The sequence below is a fragment of the Tenebrio molitor genome, chromosome 1 (assembly GCF_963966145.1).
Source record: "Tenebrio molitor chromosome 1, icTenMoli1.1, whole genome shotgun sequence".
In the NCBI taxonomy this organism is placed as follows: Eukaryota; Metazoa; Arthropoda; class Insecta; order Coleoptera; family Tenebrionidae; genus Tenebrio; species Tenebrio molitor.
Window position 1 is genome coordinate 34,383,495 of NC_091046.1, and position 22,686 is coordinate 34,406,180.

The 22,686-nt window shown below is 34.4% G+C and overlaps 2 protein-coding genes and 1 long non-coding RNA gene across 5 annotated transcripts in view; 2 read left to right on the top strand and 1 right to left on the bottom strand.

The window, feature by feature from the left end:
- Window positions 1–95: 95 nt before the first annotated feature.
- On the top strand, window positions 96–4,444 carry LOC138132156 (uncharacterized). The gene is made up of 2 exons (XR_011160000.1): window positions 96–1,118; window positions 1,530–4,444. It is a non-coding gene; the product is annotated as an uncharacterized lncRNA (long non-coding RNA).
- A 179-nt stretch (window positions 4,445–4,623) lies between these two features.
- Window positions 4,624–22,686, bottom strand: part of LOC138138392 (uncharacterized) — a 189,274-nt gene continuing 171,211 nt past the window's right edge. Inside the window, exons 1-3 of one of the 3 annotated variants that reach the window (XM_069058326.1) lie at window positions 5,636–11,289; window positions 5,262–5,582; window positions 4,624–5,204 (exon numbers count right to left, since the gene is read on the bottom strand). In XM_069058326.1, the coding sequence (XP_068914427.1) occupies window positions 4,748–5,204; window positions 5,262–5,582; window positions 5,636–5,943 (1,086 nt within the window). In that variant the 5' untranslated portion in view covers window positions 5,944–11,289 and the 3' untranslated portion in view covers window positions 4,624–4,747. Of the gene's footprint in view, window positions 5,583–5,635; window positions 11,290–22,686 lie in introns of those variants that run through there. The other 2 variants (XM_069058311.1, XM_069058317.1) reach the window with 2 other exon arrangements.
- The window catches only part of LOC138138368 (choline transporter-like protein 1), a 42,471-nt gene continuing 31,275 nt past the window's right edge, over window positions 11,491–22,686 (top strand). Inside the window, exon 1 of the mRNA XM_069058282.1 lies at window positions 11,491–11,719. The gene's annotated coding sequence lies outside the window, so the exon portion shown is untranslated. The remainder of the gene's footprint in view (window positions 11,720–22,686) is intronic.

The window sequence follows — 22,686 nt, forward strand, 5'->3', positions numbered from 1 at the left end:
ATCTCTGTCTCGGCCACTTGCAGTCCCTTGACGTTGTACCCTTTTTTGTCCATCTTCAGTTTTTCTCACTCCCATAACTGATTGGAATTTTGTCATAGTATTGTAGTATTGTAGATAATGTAAATAGTGGGGAGTCAATAAAAAGACAGTAATGACTGGGCACTGGTAGTGATTGCACACGCTCCCGATCCCCTATCCCAAGACATAACATGGCGCAGTCGGAAAAAAGACAAATTCAACGAGAAAGTCAAGTTTGAAAAGTGAAAAGTGAATTCCTAAAGTGGAAAAAAGAAAAAACAGCAAAATGCAGAACAGTGCAAAACCACCTTCAGAGTTAAAGTTAGACGGAGATAACGCAGCGGAATGGAGCTTTTTTGTGCAAAAGTTAAACATTTATCTGCAAGCGACGAAGGCGGAAAAGGAAACTGAGGAGTACAAGGGGGCGGTTTTACTTAACTGCGTTGGAGACAAGGCTCTGAAAATTTACAATACCTTCAAGTTCGAAAGTGTGAAAGAAAAGACGAGTTTCGCAAGCATTCAAGCGAAATTCACAGCGTATTTTGCTCCTACAATCAATGTGACCTACGAGAGATACATATTTTTCTCAAGGGACATGAGAGAAGAAGAATCCGTGGATGAATACGTAACGCAGCTGAAGCAGCTAAGTGAAAATTGCGAATTTGGGACATTGAGCGAGTCTCTGATAAAGGACAGATTGGTGTTGGGTATCAGAGATAAGAACGTGAAGGACAGGCTTTTGCGAACAAAAAATTTAGACTTGGTGAAGGCTGTTGAAATCTGCAAGGCGGCAGAGATAACGAACAAGCAAATGGAAATTTTGTGCACCACAAGTGGAAGAAGGACAGACGAATTCCAATCAGTTATGGGAGTGAGAAAAACTGAAGATGGACAAAAAAGGGTACAACGTCAAGGGACTGCAAGTGGCCGAGACAGAGATGGGAAAAGAGAAGAAGCGAGCAGCAGACAGAGAGGAGCGCATTTCAAAAATCATCAACAAACGCAGATAAGTTCCAATAACTTTAATGCCGACAATAAACAATCATTTGATGCTAACAATATGTACAATTGTAATAGGTGCGGTTCACTACATAAGCAACGTGAGTGCAAAGCTTATGGTAAAAAATGCAAAAATTGTGGTGGATACAATCATTTTGCTAAATTTTGTAAGAATCGGAGAATTAGCAATATTGATCGCGATGAAGGGTTATTTGTAGATTTGGTACAAAATAACGCCAACAATGAAAACAATTGGATGGTTGTTTTAAAAATTTTCAACAAAGATGTCAAATTTAGAGTTGATAGTGGAGCTGACGTAAATGTTATTCCATTTTCTGTTTATAAAAAATACTTTGGCAATGTAAAAATCATAAAAGACAATACCAGATTAATGGAATATACAGGAAGTCGTATTAAGATCTTGGGATACATCACAGTTCCGGCTCTTTATAAAAATAATAGTTGTAGTATAAAAATGTTTGTATCAAAGAGTAATGGAAGATCTGTTCTAGGTAGAGAAACAATAGACAAACTAAAAATTGCAAAGATGGTACAGGGTGTGACAAAAGAAGATTCCAAGGATTATTTCGAGAAATACCCAGACGTCTTTAGTGGTATCGGATGCTTGCCAGGTCAATATAGCATTAAGATCGATCCTTCAGTAAAACCATGTGTGCACGCGGCAAGACGCTTTCCTCAAGGAATTCTGGTAAAACTAAAGGATAAGTTAGATAGTTTAGAAGCGCAAGATATAATTGCTAAAGAGTTAGGGCCAACCGATTGGGTAAATTCTCTCGTTATTGTGGATAAGCCGAATGGGGACTTTAGAATTTGCATAGATCCAACGGATCTAAATAAAGCCATCAAGCGCGAATATTTTTCAATTCCTACGTATGTCGATATAATGAGTAAAGTAAGGGACGCAAAAGTTTTTTCAGTTTTAGACACAAACAACGGATTTTGGAATATAGAGCTAGACGAAAGTAGTTCAAAATTATGTACTTTTAATACGCCTTTTGGACGATATAGATTTAAAAGGCTTCCCTTTGGACTAAAATGTTCGTCAGAAATTTTTCAAAGGAAAATTGTGCAATGTTTTGAGGGAATTGACGGTGTTGAGATTTATGTAGATGATATTTTAGTTTGGGGCACAAGTCAAAAAGACCATGATGAAAGATTGAAGTTAGTATTAGAAAGGGCTCGAAAATATAATATAAAGTTTAATGTAAATAAATGTAAATTTTCTGTTAATGAAGTTAGGTACATAGGACATAAAATTACCGATCAAGGGATAAAGCCGGATGACAGTAAAATCGAGGTAATAAAAAATTATCCAGTACCAACCAACGTTAAGGAATTGCAATCGTTTTTGGGAATCATAAATTATTTACATAAATTCATTCCGAACGTGGCAGAACTATCAAAGCCTCTTAGGGAATTGTTGAAGAAAGAGGTAGTTTTTCGTTGGGATTTTGAGCAGCAAAAGGCTTTCGAGCAATTAAAATACATATTAACAGCAGCGCCAGTTTTAAGATTTTATGATCCATCGAAAGCTTTAACTTTGACAGTAGATGCATCTAAGGATGGCTTAGGCGCAGCATTGTTACAGGAAGGTGCTCCAGTAGCTTACGCGTCAAGGTCATTGAGTAACACTCAAAAGTGCTATGCTCAAATTGAGAAGGAAATGCTTGCAATAGTATACGGGGCGAAAAAGTTTCACCAGTATATTTATGGGAAAAAGGTCGTGGTCGAAACCGATCATAAGCCGTTAACACATATTTTCAAGAAGTCGTTGATCGATTGTCCAATGCGAATGCAACGTATGCTTTTAGATTTACAAATTTATGACTTAGATGTTAGGTATAAACCGGGAAAGGAAATGTACATATCAGACGCTCTTAGTAGAATTAAAATGCCGAACGACGAAACAAAAATTTTTACTAATGAGTATGAGGCTCAGGTAAATTATTTAAGAAAACATTTTCCTATTTCACCAGCAAAAAATGAACAATTTCGTATTGAAACTCGGAAAGATGAGGGTTTACAAATAGTATCGAGGTACATTAAAGAAGGGTGGCCTAATTCTAAAGCAAAGTGTAGGTTAGAGTCACAAGCGTATTTTGGTGTGAGATCAGAAATGGTAATTATCGATAATTTAGTCTATAGAGGAAATTGTTTGGTTGTACCAGAAACTTTAAGGAAAGAAATGTTAGATCTTATTCATTTGAGTCATTTAGGAGTTACCAAGTGTATTTTAAAGGCTAGACAAGTACTCTATTGGCCGGGCATGAGCCGTGATATTGAAAATAGAGTAATGTCATGCGAGGTATGTCGAAAATATTCCCGAAATAATTTTAAGGAACCACTCAAACCACACGAGGTGCCAGAGTATCCTTGGCAAAAGATCGGATGTGACTTCTTTGAATATAACGGAAATAAATTCCTAATCACTATTGATTATTTTTCTAAATACGTAGAGGTGTTTAAAGTCAATAATATAACGGCAGAGACAGTGATTCGTGTTTTAAAAAATATTTTTGGGAGATTGGGAATTCCAAAAACTTTAGTATCTGATAATGGTACGCAATATGCAGGATTTTTGTTCGAAGAGTTTGCTAAAAAGTGGAATTTTCAACATGTCACATCTAGTCCTCAATATCCGAAATCAAACGGAATGATCGAAAGGGCCATTCAAACTGTTAAGAATATTATTAAAAAATGTATAGAGCCAAAAACAGAATTAGAGCTAGCTTTGTTAGATTACAGAAACACCCCTGTAGATTACTGTATTTTGTCGCCGTGCGAACTATTTTTTAATAGAAAGTTAAGAACGCTGATACCTATCCAAAGTAAGTTATTACTTCCAAAGAATATTGATTTTAAAAAACAACGTCAAATGTTAGTACGGAGGCAAAGTAAACAAAAGATGTATTATGACAAGTCTGTTAAGTTTTTAAAACCTTTAAAGGCAAGTGATAAAGTGTACATCAGGAAAGACGATATTTGGGTAATCGGACATGTAGTTAGAAAATTTAATGATAGATCCTATTTAGTTAAGGAGGATGGTAGTGATGTAATCTTAAGAAGGAATAGATATTTTCTTAAACCTTATTTTATAAACAATTCTGGATATATTTCTGATTCTGAAAGTGAAGATGAAGCACATGAGGAATCACATGTAATAGAATTAAGCAGTGATAATTTTAGTGCGAGTGATAAGGAAGACAACGAAGTAAGCGAGACTGAGCAAGATAAAATTGCTTCCTCATCACACACACGAAGAACAATTTATATCTCTAAGTTTGGACGAAAGGTTAGACGTCCAGAAAAATTGTAATTTTTTTTAAAAGGGGAAGATGTCATAGTATTGTAGTATTGTAGATAATGTAAATAGTGGGGAGTCAATAAAAAGACAGTAATGACTGGGCACTGGTAGTGATTGCACACGCTCCCGATCCCCTATCCCAAGACATAACATTCATCGAATTGTACGTTGCTACAATTGTCAAAATTTAATAACATTCATAAAAAATATTTATTCAATTTTGACAGTTTAAAGTGACTTTATTAACTCCATAACAACCGTCATAAGCAGGCAATGATTCACTAGTGAAATTTTATGGATTTGATTCACTAGTGAATTAAAAATTTTTTAATTCACTAGTGGATTAAAAAAAGTTTCAATGGAGAACAAACATATTTTATTATTTGTAAATACATTAACATTCAATTATTCTTTTTCTTTGGTTTCTGTAATATAAAACTTACAATTATGTACATTACTAAAATTTATACCAAATCGACGATGAACGGGCAAATTTATGTCTTGATGGTTGATTTCCATACTTGACGCCGCGTTTGACCCAGACGAGCATGCTGCCAAATCCAAGGCCGATTCATTCTGAATAATTGTTGATGATTGGTTAATGATTTTTCTTGAAATTTCAATTTTATTATTGAGAGAATCCTCTATGTATCCTTCCACAACACTATTCGAGCGCCAGCCACTGTGTCTCTTTACAACTGTTATATCTGCCCCAGAGTCTGCCAGTAGAGTTGCACTCGAACGTCTGAAGCTATGGCCCGTATATTCTTCTGGATTTTGAAGACCAATAAATTGTGCAATTTTTTGAGGAAATTTTGACAAAGTATTCACTCCTACGGGTTGCACCGTGCATTTTTTGTTTCTGTAATTGATGAACAACCGTTTGTGTGAAATATTTTCAGGTCGTAACATTTTGTACTTCCGAAAAACGTCAACAGCATGAACAGTGTTATTTCCATTGATGATAGTAAACCTTCTGGGCTTATGAGTCTTCGTGTCCGGAATTTCGACTACAATTACGCTGCCTCTGTCATCAACATGATCAACTAACATGGACACCAATTCACCAATTCTACAACCTCCAAAAACTCCCACGATTAAAACCACCTTTAGCAGTAAATATTCATCATCAGAAGCAGTATCCAAGAACCTTTCCATTTCTTCGAGTGTGAACACCTTTGACTTCTTTGGTCTGTGACCGACAGACTGTTGTTTTAGGAAAGCTGACACTTGATGAAATCTACAACAATTACTACTTTAAAACTCATAAATAATAATTACGGTGTCACAAACCTGCAGAACCTGCTTATATCAATATTTTCTTTCACAGATAACATTTTTTTAAGTTGGGAATAATAGGACCACAGTGACGAAGGTTTTGCATTTTTGGATCGTTCCGAAATATAAGCCAACATTATGTTTTCATCTACTCCCCTTGCCTGCTTTCGCTTCCTCCATTCACAAAAAATCGCATATTCTTTTTCATATGAATGTTTTGATTTGGCTGGTACCACTTTATTCAAAGCATCCAATGCTTCATGTAGAACTGCCGGGGGTACAAAAACTTCCGTTTTGTCTTGATCTTCTACGATTCCAGCCATTTTTCGCGCAAACGTCACAAGTACCACAAGTTTGGAAAAATGTAAACAACTTGTTGTCACGGAAATGTTTTACGCCGTCTACATGATTGTTCTAGACTAATTCGTGTGATTTGAATATCATTCTATTTTTTGTTCAAAATATCGTCAAAATTGAATAAAAACATATATACGACTCGTGAATTAAACATTGTTATTCACTCAAAGATATGATCTCACTCGCACTACGTGCTCGTGAGATCAACATCTTTTCGTGAATAAACGGATGTTTAATTCACTTGGTGTATAATATTTATTAATACTCTCGTGTCAAAAATGGATTACTCCCTAGGATTGAGGGATATTCGTTACTAGGTTGCCATAAATTTGGTTAGGTTGGAGGCTATGTGGTTTCTGGTGACAAACAAAAGATATCTCAAAAATGTAAGACAGCAAATTAATTGTAACAGTTGCAAATGACTAATTTCTCGCTAAGTGATAGATGATTTTTCGTTTCACAATCAATTTTGGTTACTGGCGGCATATTTATTTGAATTTAATCTCTCAATTCAAAGTAACCAACCTTAGGCATTCAAAATAACTTTTGAAAATTCTAGTTACACACAACATGAAAAACGTTATTTCCCGTAGTTATTTCCCTAAAGTTCGAATTCTAGGGAGTAATCCATTTTTGACACGGGAGTAGTCTGTTTTTTAATCAAAGAACCACAACACCGCAATATACACCCAAAATAGAGCTGACAACATTGTAAACTTTTGATCTAGGGTGAAAAATCTCATCATACGAGTATAACAATGAGGTTATTAGAGAGATTAGTAGCGCAGCATGATAATAAAGTTAATAACAACTAATAACAGTTCAATCTCAGTTTGCTAGGCATTTTTAATAACACGTTCAAATTTTAAATGCGAGTTTGCGTAAAGTTGACTCAAGTTGCAAATTTTTTTATTGTTTTCTAAAATTTGTAGTCCGGTCTTGTCTATTTCTTCGCTGTACTAGATTAATAACTGACGTGGTCTGGACGCCGCAGCTGGCTTCTGATAACGTGATAACCTGATAACATTGCCAGTACATCTATGTGCTGTGCTCATTTATTTTTGGTAATGATAAAGCCATTCCGACTAATTAGATGACAACTCTGACAGTATTTTTGATTAACGTCAATGCTCATTTCATTTTTTTTTTGTCAATTCTAATTTCTAACAAATCAGCACAAATTTGAGCAGGACCGGTCTCAAAAAATTCACAAAAATTAACTTCTTGTATCTTCACTTCCGTACACATTTTACTAAGGTGACTTTGGCTAAAACTCTTTAGAACAACGCATACTATCACATGTTAAAAGGAACGCCTCAACTTCGAAAACACCCTGTATAGTTTTTCTGTTTGCCTGTGGTCGAAGGGGTACAAGTATACACAGCCTAATGGTTTGTGGTACTTAGATCTTTCACGTTTACACCATCGTCTCTGCCATAAAAACGAAAAAGGAATTCCCGCGCTATACGTTACCTTACCTCACCCTGGTACTATTGGGGACACGGAAAACTGGGCAGATGTGTCATTCAGTTGTCAAAATTTCCAAACCATACTTTAGCTACTCATAACCAAGCTTAAGTTAATTTGACAGTTTTTTTGAAAATATCAGTCATAATGACGGTAAAGGTGCATTTACATTGACACTTTTTGAAATGACAATAACAGACTGCCCAGGATTCCATGTCCGTCATTGTAAGTGTGAAAAATTTCCATAATTTTATTTAATTAGAAGTTGCGAATTTGAAGTAAAATTTTTCATTTTCTTAAAAAAATTGTTATGTAAGGTATCAATTTTTTTCATTCATCGTTTAGCTAGTACGAAGGCCTATCATAAAAAGAAGAAAAAAGTGGAGGCTGTCATTTAAAAAAAAAAATTATGACGTCATAATTAGGAGATGAAAAGTTGTCAACATAAGTAAAGTACTGAAAAATATGCACTTTTAAAAACAAAGTTGACCTCTTCCAGGATTTGTCTCAGAAATGAATACCTACAGTTTTATCGAATTTATTCCGAACTTTACGAATGCACTGTATAACTTTCTTTACCATGCCTCCCAATTCAGTTTTAATCAAATAGAGTTATAGATTTGCCAACAAGAAATTACTCCCTACCTATCATTTAGGGATATTCGTTACTAGGTTGCCATAAATCTGGTTACGTTGAAGGCTATGGTGACAAACAAAAGATATATGTAGTAACCATGTAAAAAATGTAAGTCAGCGAATTCCTTGTATGATAATTTTGAACAGGAGTTTATATAGGGTGTTATGGAAGTCCACGTAATAAATTTAACCACCAGTAGGACTCGTTAAAATAAACATTTTTTTATTTATAATTTTTTCGCAAATGCTTCAAAACAGAGTTCTAATTAAATACCGTGTGAGCAACAAGTTAGTACTGATTGAGTTGGCAATAAATTCTGGTGATTTTTGGTGACTTTTATGTCATGTTCCAACGAGAAAACCATTTTATTAATAAAAGATTACAAAAACCAAGACGTTTAAATTTGAAATGTATACCAGGTGTCAATATTGTCAATAAAACAAACCGAAATAGGTACAATTCATAGTCTTGAAAATTTTATGTAAATTTTTTTTTTTTGCCAACTGTAACAGTTATTGTTGCTCACCCTGTATAATTTGAACCCTAAAATTGATACCCGCTCATGTGTTTACACATCCATTGATAATAACGAAGCACGAAAAAAAAATTACTGAATTAAAATATTTGAATGAAAAACAGTAAAAACTGTTAGTATAATCGTTCTTTCTTCTGTAAAGTTTTTATCGCACAAAAAACATTTTCACTTACTCTTCAATTGATGATTATCCTATGAGTGAAGTGTCAAATTAGGGGTTAGAAAAATGTAAAAAAATATTCGATTAAAAAGAAATCAATGTTTGAAAAATGTTGATTTGAAAGAGTTTTGTGCTGTTAAATTTATTACGTGCACTTCCATAACACCCTGTATAGGTGAATTTGTTGTTACCTAAGTAACTTTAAAGCTTCAGTGCTTTAAAGGGCCGATTTTGCACGCATTTTAGTGTCAAAAACAGAGATTATGATTCAGGTATGTAGGTATAATAAAAAAATTATTATCATGTGTTTTACACATGACAGATCCAAACAACATTTCAAAAGTAGTTTTTTGCTTATTTTACAGTGTGTTAGCGAACAATTTAAATTACGCAAAGGACATTCAAATATGCATACATAGTTCGTTTTTGAATAATTAAAAAAAAAAAAATTTGAAAAAAAATAACAGAAGTTATTTTAAGACATTGGTGCAAAAATGTTAATTGTTAACGTTGATAAGAGCCTCATCCTTTAACGTGGTCTTTGTTTAAAAAATAATAAATAACATCATCCAACAAGTAGGTAGGTATTTTCGATGATAAACAGAGATGTAATGAACTCTACATACAGGGTGTCCCAAAAATGGCGTACTAACGGTGCACTACGGTGTAGAAGAGATTACCATAAACGCCAGAAAAATGTTAAAAAAATTCTATTGGACTTATTTGCTGATTTGGCGGTCTTTGAAAGTGGCAATTAACAGGCCAATTATTTTGAAATGTATGTATGAAATTGTCATGACAGCTACGTCTAATCGTACATATTATCACAAAGTACAAGATCACTCACTACCAATATCTAATCCTGCATAATAGAGAATTTAGAAGCTTTGGAAATTGAAAAAATTATTTTAAATCCTCTACGGTAATATTGCAAGGTAATGATGTATGAATATATCTTTGTTTACATTGTATTCTCGTTAATAATAATAATAAAAATAATTTATTTTTTTGTCGGAAACATTTTTTCCATTTTTTTTTTCATGTACATTTAAACATCCTCGATAAGGTAGTAAGTAGTTTGTACGCCATTTTTGGGACAGCCTGTATCTTTGAAGTTAAATAAGTAATGAAAGCGTACTGCTGAAGAAAAAGATTTGTGTATTTACATTTTTTCAGAGTTTTTCGATTTAAACAAATGTCTCTTGTAGTTGCTTACTTTCCATTAACATTAACCATTATACAGGGTTATTCTAAATGATTGTAGTCGAAGTAGGCGTGAAAACTGAATGTAAAATTTATGGTTGCCGCTCCACATAAAAAAATCATCAAAATGATGTGTTAAATTGGGTGCAAAACAACTCAATATTTTAAAAATTGATTGTAGAACAGTTCAATATTTCTGGATTCAATCGTTAATTTAACAAAAATAAATAAAATCCTCATCACCGCACTTTTCACCTAAAAAATGACAGTGACAGCGACACAACTGACAGTTCACATGAAAGCGGCAAAAACGTAATAACATGGGCATGGCCTACTTCGACTACAATCATTTAGAATAACCCTGTACAAAAAATGAATTGGTTTAATTGTATATCATTTCACAGAGCGTGAATATAAAAACAAAGTGTGTTTTTCTGATGTCATTAAATGTATGTCGAATTGATATTATCAATTACACTGGTCTACAGTGGAAAAATATTCTGAATAATTTTAACTAATTTTTGCTTGTCTACCCATGCTGAATACGAGTTGATAAGTAAAAGTCATTTATTAGTTTAAGTTTTCACGATACCTGATATCAGTGATATCTTCCAAATTTAACGATCCTAACTTCCTTGAGCTTGATAATACTGATATTTACTAGTTATTTGGCATCAAATTTTGAAAATATTGTGTTTTAGTCCTCTGTTATGTATTACTAAGTGATAAAAGTGTTAAAAGTAAAAAAATAATAATTAATAATGATGCATAAATAGGTACCTCGGTAAACGTGCAGAGACAAAAACTTAAGAATTCTACATCAAATTTCATTGTTTTTATTTTTAATTTTTTATTATTATAAAAGTTGTAGAATTGGAACCAATTTACATACCGATATACAAAACTTAATCAAACGTTACTGCCACAGTTCTAGAAACGTAATTGTGGTGGTAATGTCTAATGTGGATGGTTTTTCCCTTTTGCGATTTGCGAGTGATCTTCACGCTTTATGAAAATAGTATTGGTGTTTTAGAGACCACTGTGAACACATGCGCACTTAAGGTCTGAAACATACGAACAACCCGTCGTTTTGCATTCAAAATCGCTAAAACATTTGACCCTTCCATTAACTTACAAATTATATAAATTTCTAACATATTGACGATTGCTGTTTAAGATTTGTAAAAAAGTATTTAAAACTGTAGATAATATCACAAGGATGCTATTTATCTACAAACTTTTCAATACCGATTCAGGGAATTCTTGAGTCAAGCTTCAACGAGACTGTCTTACAACCGTAGAACTTGCAATACAGATCTCACTGCAGGATTTCTAAGAAAGTAATTTCAACACAACATTGGAATTCGCAATTTCGGAATTCATGAAAAACCCAGTTAAAACAGAACATCCACTTGCTTCAAAAGGTCGGGTCGTTTGTACCACAGCTCTTCAAGTTGGCTCACTTCGTGTTATCCGTACTTCTTCGCTTTGTTTTTGTGTGTTGCATGTGTGTGACTGTGTGGACACTTGGACAGTTGGGTAGTGTACGAATTGTACGTAGCTGGGTGTACGTGTTAGCAGACGTTTAAAATTATCAATAAACATTTAAAAACAGATTGGGGGTGGAACAATTAGTGGATGTGTTACATATCCAGAACACATAAATCTGAAGATTGTTGTACATCGAAATCGCTGTTGGTGTAACCCTACTGAAGACAAAAAAAAATTGTTTTGAGTAAGGTGAGTGTTCTAATACTTTTATTTATTACCGTGGTCCGTGGTGATTACCTACTTGGCATTTAAATAAAAAAGTTAAACAGATTAATGCATGTTATTTTTGTTTTTGTTTTTCTCATTTCAAACAGTCTGTGTTGATAAAAGTGAAAGCAGATAAATTATTAACGTATCGTTTTTCTAACGCATACCTATTCATTTAAATGCATTTCTTAAACAGAACTTTAAAAGTGCTTTTAATTTAAATTACTGAAATAAAATTGTTCAGTAAATTAGGATTACATTACCTACCGGCTCGGATGTTAAATGCATTGTGTATATGGTAGAAACAAGAAATGCATAAAGTACGTGCGGGACGCCAATTCGTTTGACGAAATGGACTTTGCTACTTCATTAAATAAAGGTAACGTCTTGAAGCCGGGTTTTAATGGTCATGATGATCCTCGTGCCATACTGAGTATACCGGTATCATGCTCAATGACGTCACATTATTTGGGTTGCCTCATGTGTTATATGTCAGGGTCAGTTCTTGGTGGGGCAGAGGAACAGAGGAGGGAGTCGCACGAGTTGCCCCAGGCCCCGCTCTTCATAATCATCAGATACCGATTAAATAAATAACTACGGCAGTTAATTGTCCAAGGCCAAAAAATGTTTAAATGTAATGTACTTAAATAAATAAATCAATGGAAAATGTGAAGAGAACTTACGCCGGAACCCACTTGCTCCACGCCACGCGATACTACGCGACGCGACCGAAATGTGTGCAGAAATTTAACAAAGATTTGAATGCAATGCGTACTCATTTGTTCCATGCTATCCGACAACACGTCACACGACGTGGGACGACGTTTGCTCGATCCAACCGTCCAGACTTTTTCTGGCTAGACAGCCTCAGGGCGTCCTCCTACATCGTTTTCCACCACTCAAACCTTGTGCAAATGAATTTTCCTTACCCTTTAGTTATACTAAGACATTGAAGCGAACTTGAAACACAACAAAAGAGAAAAAAAGGCATTTGCACAAGGTTTGAATGGTGGGAAACGATCTAGGAGGACGCCCTGAGGCTGTCTAGCCAGAAAAAACGCGAAAATTCCAGAAGTAGTTACAGTGAAACTTGCAGGTAACAATCTTCAATTAAAGTACTACGCCATGGTAATTTTATTTTTTTGAATTAAGTTTCTAAACAGCGTCGAGACGCTATAAAGTGACAAAAATCAGTATGTATGCCATTCTCAGCAAAATACAACGTGTAACAGAAATAAGTACATTAATTTTAACTGGTAATAAAACTCATCAAGAACAACAACTTTTCTAAATAAAATTTTTCACGAATTTCGCTACACGCCACTGGAGACCACGCTACCTGGTCGCTGTGCTTAGAAGGTTTACGTACGCGGCTGAACGGCTCGTTAATTTATGGGGGGGAAAATGTTAAAAAAAATACATATAGTCTTTGCCAAAACCAAATAACCACCAACACTGCATTCTACCCAAAAAATCAACCGGCAACGTTGTGTTCTCAGATTTGATTGGTCTAGCATTCTAGTAATATCAAAATTGCCATTATACATTTAGTGTAATTTTGTTTTCACCAACTTAATTCAACAGGTGGTGGTTATTTGGGTTTGGCACGGTCTATAGAAAAATTGTTCATCATGACGAGTTCTGTTACCGGTTAAAATTAATGTACTTATTTCTGTTACACGTTGTATGTAGTCGGTTCTGTCGGTTAGGTAAATATGCAGAATATGTAAAAAATAATTCCCGTTAAATAACACTAATTAAAGTTGACTCAAGTTGCAAAAAACCACTTTGCATTTGCAACAGCACTTTTATAGCATTAGTCATTTGAAATTACTTTAAAACTGTACTTCTATGGAAAATATTCAACCCAAACTATGATTTTCTGGTCCCTTTGTGCCTTTATTTGGTTCAAAAATATGAGAAAAATGCTGTTGCAAATGACAAGTGGTTTTTTGCAACTTGAGTCAACTTTACTTTGTTTAGTAAAATGCCATAAGAATTTTTGAAAACAAACAAAATAAATGATAGGATATGCATTTGACATAAAGGTGTTTTTTTAATTTGGCGTCGAAGTTGGCGTTGGAGAGTTGATTGTGAACGCATCACTCGTGTAAAAGCGTAAGAGCTGATCCGTGATCCGTTATCCGTATAGTGCATTCACAATCGACTCTTCAGCGCCAACTTCGACGTCAAATTAAAAAAAAAAACACCCGTTATAATCCGAGCTTTAATCATGACATAGACAGTAGAATGATTATTGTAATAGCGTGCACATACGGGGTATTTTTGAAATACACGTACTGTCGCTAGCAAAAAAAACTGGTCGTCAAAATCATGCTTTGACGCAATGGAAAATACTCGATTGTAAAACGGTCATAAATATCATAACCTATTATCATGTTGTATGACATTAATTAACATTGATTAATTAATTTTTCTGACACTTTGTTGACATGGCCATAATGAGGCAGAGAAATTTTTTTAATTTATGACAATATAACCACATTTTTAAATGTCATTGACGACCAGAATTTTTTATTCGCGATAGTACAAAAAAAAATCTGAGCTGATCGGAGGTTCCAAAACGTCCAGCATTTTTTTTTTTAATTATCGGAAAATGAGGATGATGATAACCCTTTCAGCCCCGTCCACGCCTCTGATTCATTACATATTTTGTTACTATTAATTAGCATACAATAAATGATTATTTTTGTTAAATTTTAGCGACCATAAAGAAACAACCAAAGGTGACAAATCAAGAATGACAAATAAGAGATCAAAATTAATTTTTTTAATGTTAAAATTATAAAAATGGTTGTTTTAAGAGGACATAACATATATCATGACGTATAAACACTTAAAAACTTATAAAAATAAACGACAAAACCAAAACAGGAAAAGAAAACTCATTTAAAACACATCAAGACTACAAAGGTATTCAAAGTGAGGTCTACCGTTTCTCACACAGGTACAGTCGCGAGCAATAAATTTTGGTCGTCAAGGTCATTCTTTGACGCAATCGAAAATGCTCCATTGTAAAACAGTCGTAAATGTCATAACCTATCATCATGTTGTTTGACATTAATTGTCATTTTGTTCTCATTTTTTTGACACTTTGTTGACATGGGCATAATCAGGCAGGGAAATTTTTTAAATTGGTGACAATTATTGACAACCAAATTTTGAATTGACGACCAAAATTTATTGCTCCCGACAGTACATACCTCGGCACGGCGAATCAACGGTTGTTGCGTTCTGCCGATCATGTTTGAATTTCCTCTAATTTATTTCTGTAACATTTTGAACACTCTTCGATTGAATTTAAGGGTGTCACATAAATTAATTGTTTCATGACCCCACAAAAATCACGCGGATTGAGATTGAGAACACTGTTCCATTAGCGCCCCATACACGAGCGGATTATCCGTACAGGTCAGATACGTAGATATTTGATTCGACAGATCCGACTCGGACGAACTAAATCTTTCATAATACCAAGTTACCAAGTAAATATAACTTGGTCCAGGGAAAATGAGACTCGCCCCCGGCAATGTTTTCTTTTTCTGTTACTGAAATGCGACCGACGATGCACGCGCTCGACAAGTCAGACGGCCAATTATTTTTTCAACGGTGACACATTTATTCTATTTTTCTATTTTGCACCTATAACACAGTCAGTATAACACTCAAACGGGTTTCGAAAAGGAGGTCTTTTCGATACGCGTTTCAGGAACATTTACTTAAATTTTTAATGTTGGCAGTGACTCATAGTGAGTTGTTGCTACGTGATCACTGCACTTCACGACACTTTAAATTCAAAACACAAAACTTACAATTGTTCGTCTATTTACCAGCGTTACCAACCCTTATATTTGCCAGATATAATTTTCCTAGCATTATGTTTTGAACTTTTTTTTTACATTTAAGGGGCAAAATAGAAAAAATATTGGATTATACTCGTTTTATAAGCCATTTTTCTGCACTTGTTTGTTTATAGCACTCGTCGCTGCGCTCCTCGTGCTCTAAAAAACGCGTGCGACAAAATGGTGTCTTATAAAACTCGTATAATAAATTACTATTACCTGCTTAACTTGGTCAGTTGGATTTAAAACTGGTATTGTTTTAATACTTTTTTTGTCGCGTGTCATTCTCACAGAGTCGGATTCAGAATTAGGCATTAGTGCGAGTCGGTATACAGGGTGTTTTCGAAGTTGAGGCTTTCCTTGTAACAGGAGGTAAGTACTATATGTAGAGTCCGCCCGTTCTAAGAGTAGCACACTGAATCATGCGAATCTGACAAGTAGAATCTTACCGGTGGCGTAATGGGTGCGCACTTCACTGAAATCACATGGTTAAAAAAATATTGTAAAAAGAATTTAATGATTATAAAAAGCGATATCCAGTAAGAGTAAATATATTGGATTTTTTTTTATTTTGAGTTTAAAATAAGTATTCTAGCACCCAAATGACGTCATTTGAGTGGTTTAATAGGTCGTTGGAGTGTTAGAATAGACTATGTAGTAAAATTTACTGTATTGATGTTGGTAGCGTGAACTGTCAACTGACAGACGTCAAAAAATAAATCTCGCAGAGAACAAAGCAAATTAATAAATAACAATGAACAAAACGTTTAATTTTCATTCTGGGATTTGGACTTCTCCGGCAGTAAATTTTCTAACGTCTTTTGTGCAAGATAAACTTTCTTCAGCATTCGTTTTCAAAGATCAAACGCGAAAATAAAAAAATCTGACGTTTTAAATTAATTTTTTTCACAGCCGGCTAAAATTATGTCATAAAAAATGTCACCAACCACCGCAAAATTCCCTACATTTAAAATTTTTATTTTTTTATTTATAAAATGGTATAAAACGGCAAAATAGAAAAAATAGTAGATTCGTTGCAGAAGGTCCTTCAAGCACTCATTTGTTTCAAATTCCAAAAAAAAGGCTCATAGATTTGTAAACCAGTCCGCTGAATTCGTCAGTCAGTCACCAGTATTTACGGTTAAAATTAATTAGTCGAATGCTTGATCAAACATAATGTTCTTTTTGCAAGTATTCCTGCAACAATCTTGTCAACATGTTCGCAAATTTTTTACCAATCTTCAACAGTAACAGCTTCAAACCTTTCCTTTGTCAATTTTTCGACTTCCTTTGCCTTAAAACTTACATTTCGAGCTGCCACCCAATTTTTTACTAAAGTCCATATTTTTTCAATGGGATTTAGCTCCGGGTGATAGGGAGGCAGCCGAAGAACACGATGTCCCTGGCATATTCGCAATGTCTCGGTTTATTTCGCTTGATTAATTCGTATAATTCAGGCTTCGTTTTGCGGGGGTCGTACCAACCAAGAAATCATGTCATTTTTCTTTGTAGCGCTTGTTGGGTCTCTATTAATTTTTACGTTATGATAGGATGCATTGTCTTTCACTAAAACAGCTTGTTGAGGTAGATTTGTCAACAGCTTGGTTCTACCGAGGTCATAAAATTAGTCAGATTTATTTCGTCGTGACAATCTCCCGACTGATTTTATAAAAACGACTAAAAAGACTCGGAAACAACACACGAAATCACCAACACGCTACGTAAATTCGAAATGAATCTGGAATCGCCGAAACTAGACATTTCGACACGGGCGCCACTGCGCAGGTAGAACACCCCGTGGACTCGGTCCGACTCAAATTTGTCTTCAACGCAAATTTATTGCGGTGCTAGTGTGCTACTCTTAGAACGGGTGGACTCTATAGTCCAATTTTTACCCTTTTGAGGTGACGTCACGATTTCCTTCCTCGCTTTCTCTTTATTGAAACGACAGAAACAGAAAAAAACAAAAAAAAAGGGCACGTTTATTTATTGATGGTCACTTTGAGGTTATTTTATGCTTCTGTCCATTTGACAATTTTTAATTTCTTTCACTTATTACATTGATTACAAACATAACCTTTCGAAGCAATTGTCAACAAATTTGACACATTTATAGTTATTTATGATCAATTCAAATTTGTTTCTGATCCTAGCTCAAACATACGTAAAGTTAGTAGATAATGACGTCATCGCAAAAGGGTAAAAATTGGTCCGGTCCTGTCTATTTCTCCGGTGTACTAGAACTAGATTAATAACTGACGTGGCCCAGGATGGCGTCTTTCCGGAAATCGCTTTGCGTAGTACTCTCTGGACGCCGCAGCTGTATTCTGATAACATTGCGCATACATTAGCAACATATCTGTGAGCTCATTATTTTCGTAATGATAAGCCATTTCCGCTAATTAGATGACAACTCTGACAGTATTTTTGATTAACGTCCATGCTCATTTGATTGTTTTTTGTCAATTCTAATTTCTAACAAATCAGCGCAAATTTGAGGACCGGTTCCAAAAATTTCAAAAAAATTAACTTATTGTATCTTCATTGCCGTACACATTTTACTAACGTAATTTGGGCTAAAACTCTTTAGAACAACGCATACTATCACATGTTAAGAGGAACGCCTCAACTTCGAAAACACCTGTATATTATGTATATCTCGTAATTCTCGTATGTATCTCGTTTATCATTCCGAATGATGTTAGCAAATGATATTTCCAAAGTACGGTGCGATCAATTAAAAAATAAATCGAGTCGGCGTGTTACCTATGGCAACCCATGCTATAGCATAGGCTCCAAAGCAAACTCGATTTATTTTTTAAATGATTTTCAACTGTAATTATAGTTTTTTCGACAGTGTTTTTGAAACCTTGGTCAAAGATTGGAGAGCCTAAAAGAGATAAACCTCCTCGGTCACAAATTTTAATACCTGGTGCTTATGACTTTTAAATCTGTGTCTCCAGAACAGCAAAAGATCTCGCATTTGTTAAAGTTTAATTTAAGGCCAATTTTCCGGGATAAATTGCTAACTTTCTTAAAGTCTTAAACCACCTTTGCAGCTGTCTGAGTCATGATTGGTTTTTAAGCAATTTTTACAAAGTTTTCGTTTGTTTATTTGCTCTATTCTGTTTGATACCTGAGAAACTCCTTACATTGATACAAGGCATGATTTGACTCGCTACAATATAAGCAATTTTTTGACACTTTATTGACATGGGCATAATCAGGCAGGGAAATTTTTTTCATTTGTGACTAACCAAATTTTGAAATGACATTGACGACCAGAATTTTTTTGCTCGCGACAGTAGCTTCATTTTTTATGCTAACAATCGATTTTTGAGATTGTTTGGGTTTTTCATTTGATGGTTTTCCCTTGTACTTGTCTGTCGTCTGATTTTTAGTTGAATCGCTCAAAGCTTCTAATGTCAGACAATTGGTGCGATTCTGTTTTAAAATTGACCAATATTGCTACATAACTAGGTTATAGTTGCTATGATATGAAGCTGTTGATTGGTTGGATCTATGCAAAATCAATGTTGTCCAATAACAATATTGCTAAATTTTGAAACAGAATCGCACTAAATGATTTGTTAGTACATATATCGTTAAATTCTTTCAGTGTCGGAATATTTGTTGTTTTGCAAGATGTTTCCCATTCCCTGTGGGATTGGTAATCTAATTTTGACAACATTAACGGAATGAGAATGATATCCCAACTTTGTACTGGAATGTCTAAATTTTAAATTGGTCGAAAACCCATCTAACAGTTGGCGATCCCTTTGTTACCGACGGTAGATTTATGATTGAATTGACGTGCTATTGTACGATGATCCGTTTATTCTCAAACCGTGAATGTAAAAGATTGTACGCTGTAGTGTAATTTTCATGCGTGATTCCTAAATGAACAATTAGCATTTGTGCTTCGCCCTTTACACTTGATTTTAAATAATGAAATTTTGTATGTTGGTTAGGTCATTATTTATCCATTCAATATACTCGTAGTTTCCCTCAAACGAAGGTAGATTTATTGACGGGAGTTTGGCTACTACACTTTCAGCAATACCTTGACTTGAATTCAGTGATGTTGACGATGATCCAAATGTAGGTGATTCTAAATAACAGCTTACATCCGCGATAACTTTACAGTCATCGGTTTCAAAACTCTCTCCATACGCTTCTTCATCATCTTTTAATAACTCAATGGAAGTTTGAGTGTCATTGAAATCGTTAAAGGTTTTGTTTAAATTTTCTTTTCGAACTGAAATTTGTTTTGCGTGTGCAATATCTGATTTGTTTTCACAAAATGTCGTACACCGAGTTAAACTTGACTTTAAAATTGAGTCTTTTCAATAGTTTTCAATACCATAATTAAAATCGATGCAATTTGGGAAACTGTTCTACTGATAGGAAATGACTGGTAAATGGGACTGACCTTTTGTTTCTTTAATTCGACTTCTTGCTTGTATCTCTGGCGGATACGATGTCACCTTGATGTTCCACAGCCGGTGAATCCGATTCGAGGAGTACCACACGGTTTGCTTGTTTCACTGTAGTGACTTGAGTTGATTTGGATTCCAATGTTTAGTTTTGTTACATTTTTTAATGCACTGTCACTGGATCCGGCTCGAAGGACCATAAAAGCCGCTTTACACTCGTACGAGTTACTATAACCTAGTACTGGATTTTAGTACTCGCCTCGTGTGAATAGGTGTTTTAGTGTTCCAGTACAGTATTCGTTCCAGTAGCCATTCCAGTCGAGTAAATAGAAAGCAGTTCTATTTTTTAGAGTTTACTGGAACAAGTGGTTACACCCACCCTGACCTTGCTTGACTATACTAAAATACTAAACAGATAGACTGTACTACCTGTCCGTTTTAGTGAAACTTCTTTTCATTGTTTTGCGGAGGTTTTGTAAACCAGGATACAAAAACCGAGATCAAAAATAAAATTAAAAATTTAAGATCAACATACAATCAAGACACACTTGTCATTTGCAACAGCACTTTTATGGCATTAGTCATTTGAAATTACTTTAAAACTGTACTTATATGGAAAATATTCAACCCAAACTATGATTTTCTGGTCCCTTTGTGCCTTTATTTGGTTCAGAAATATGAAAAAAATGCTGTTGCAAATGACAAGTGTGTCTTTGCAACCTGTACCGAGTTTAGTAGTATTAAAACATGAGTTTTATAAAACTTATATTAAGACACGGGTCAGATTTGCAGCACGACTGCTGCAAGCAGGAGTGCCTATAAATGACGAGTGCTCTTAAGTTTTATAAAACGAATTTTTTATGCTATTTTTTCTAATTTGCATATTAAATACATGTTTTTTACAAATAAAATCAATTTTGGTAATTTAGAGAATTTTGTGACCGTTGGTGACATTGTGACACATTTATTTCATGGTTAACATTTAAAGTAAAATTCTAAATTTGAATCTAGACTAAACATAATTGTCATTTTTCGCAAGTGAAATTGCAATTAAAGATAAATTATCCAGAAATGCGGCAAAAAGCAGAGAATACCAGAGTCAATTTGCTGCCGGCAATATGTATTACCAACTGAAAATAGTTCCTAGATTTCGGATGTGTTAATAGCTTATTAACGCATTCAAAACGAATGTGTTAACAGCTTTGTTAAAACAGCAAATTAGAAAAAAGAATATTAAAGCATCTTGGAGACATTCTCTTTTAGTTTCGATAGTCTGGAACGTCTTCTGAAGCAAGCTCTTTTAAAAGCAACTTTGTTTCTTTACATCCATTTTGAATTAATGGGCGTTGGTAGACTAGCAATGTTCTACTTGTACTAGCATGAAATTTACTAAAAAACTGTAGACGGTAGACGCTACTATCTTACGAAACACTCGTTTCCAGTAGGTACTCGGTGTTAGTAACTGGTACGAGTTACTGGCATCGTGTATCCGAGCTTTAAATGTTAGGACTGTAACCCTTTTGTCTGCTGTGTTGTTGGGTTGTTGCGATCGAATTGGACGTTTTGTGTTGAACGTCTTTATTTGAGAGAAAAAATAACTGTCACTTTTGTTGAGCGCTTTATTCGTCTCTTACTGGTTCCTAACTAGAAACTAGAATAACAATTCTCGCTACTATTTACAAAATTTTACATCTTATACCTATATTACCTACTTCTACAACAACTGAGGCTGGGCGTATAAGCACCCGTCCAGACCTTCGTGGGTACAGTAGGACGTGACAGAAATGCAACAGTTTCTACAGGGTCGGGCATTGATTACGCGCACGCGAGACAACGCGACTTCTAATTATGTAATTAAAATTGGCGATATTTTACGAAGTATATAGTTAATAGAAAAAATAATAATTATTATATTAATTATTATTCATGTTTTCTAAGAAAGTAATAATAAAACTCTTCAAGATTGCACCTGAAAATTTTCTAACTCACACTTGACATTTGTTGCTATTTGTATTCCAATTGTTTTTCACGGCACACTTGAAAATTTCATAATAAGCCGAACCACAATTAAAAATTGTTTTATTTTTTTTTTCAGTCGTCTATGGACCAAACGATAACTTTTAATACATCATTAGATTCAGAAAAAAAACTTTACCAGACTGAGCTTAAAAAACTACGTTTCCATTAAAAAAAAAAAGTTGACTATCGTTAGCTACTAAAAATAAGGCAAAAAAAATTTTTTTTTGGCTGCTTCGTAGCGCATGAAAAACCATATCTTTGGTTTTTTATTTCATTGAAATCGAATAATAAATTAAAAAGTTATGGGTTGAGGCGTTTTTTATCAAACAGCCTGTATACCTAACTAATTATTGATAAGGTATTTTTGAGAATTTAAAAAAAATGTTAATAAATAAGGCCGTAACAGTTTTGTTAGTTTTCTGATATTAACTGTTAATTTACCTATAAAGTTTTTACACTAAATGATCTGCACCTGCTAGCACCTGGTGGCACAATTACAAATTTTGACTTGGTTGACTAAATAATTCGCTTTTTTATTTAAACGCAAACCAGACGCGTGCTTTATGGCACCATGGTATAATTTGCCAACAAAAGATATAGCCGACTGTTTTAAACCTTTTTGCCATAAAAT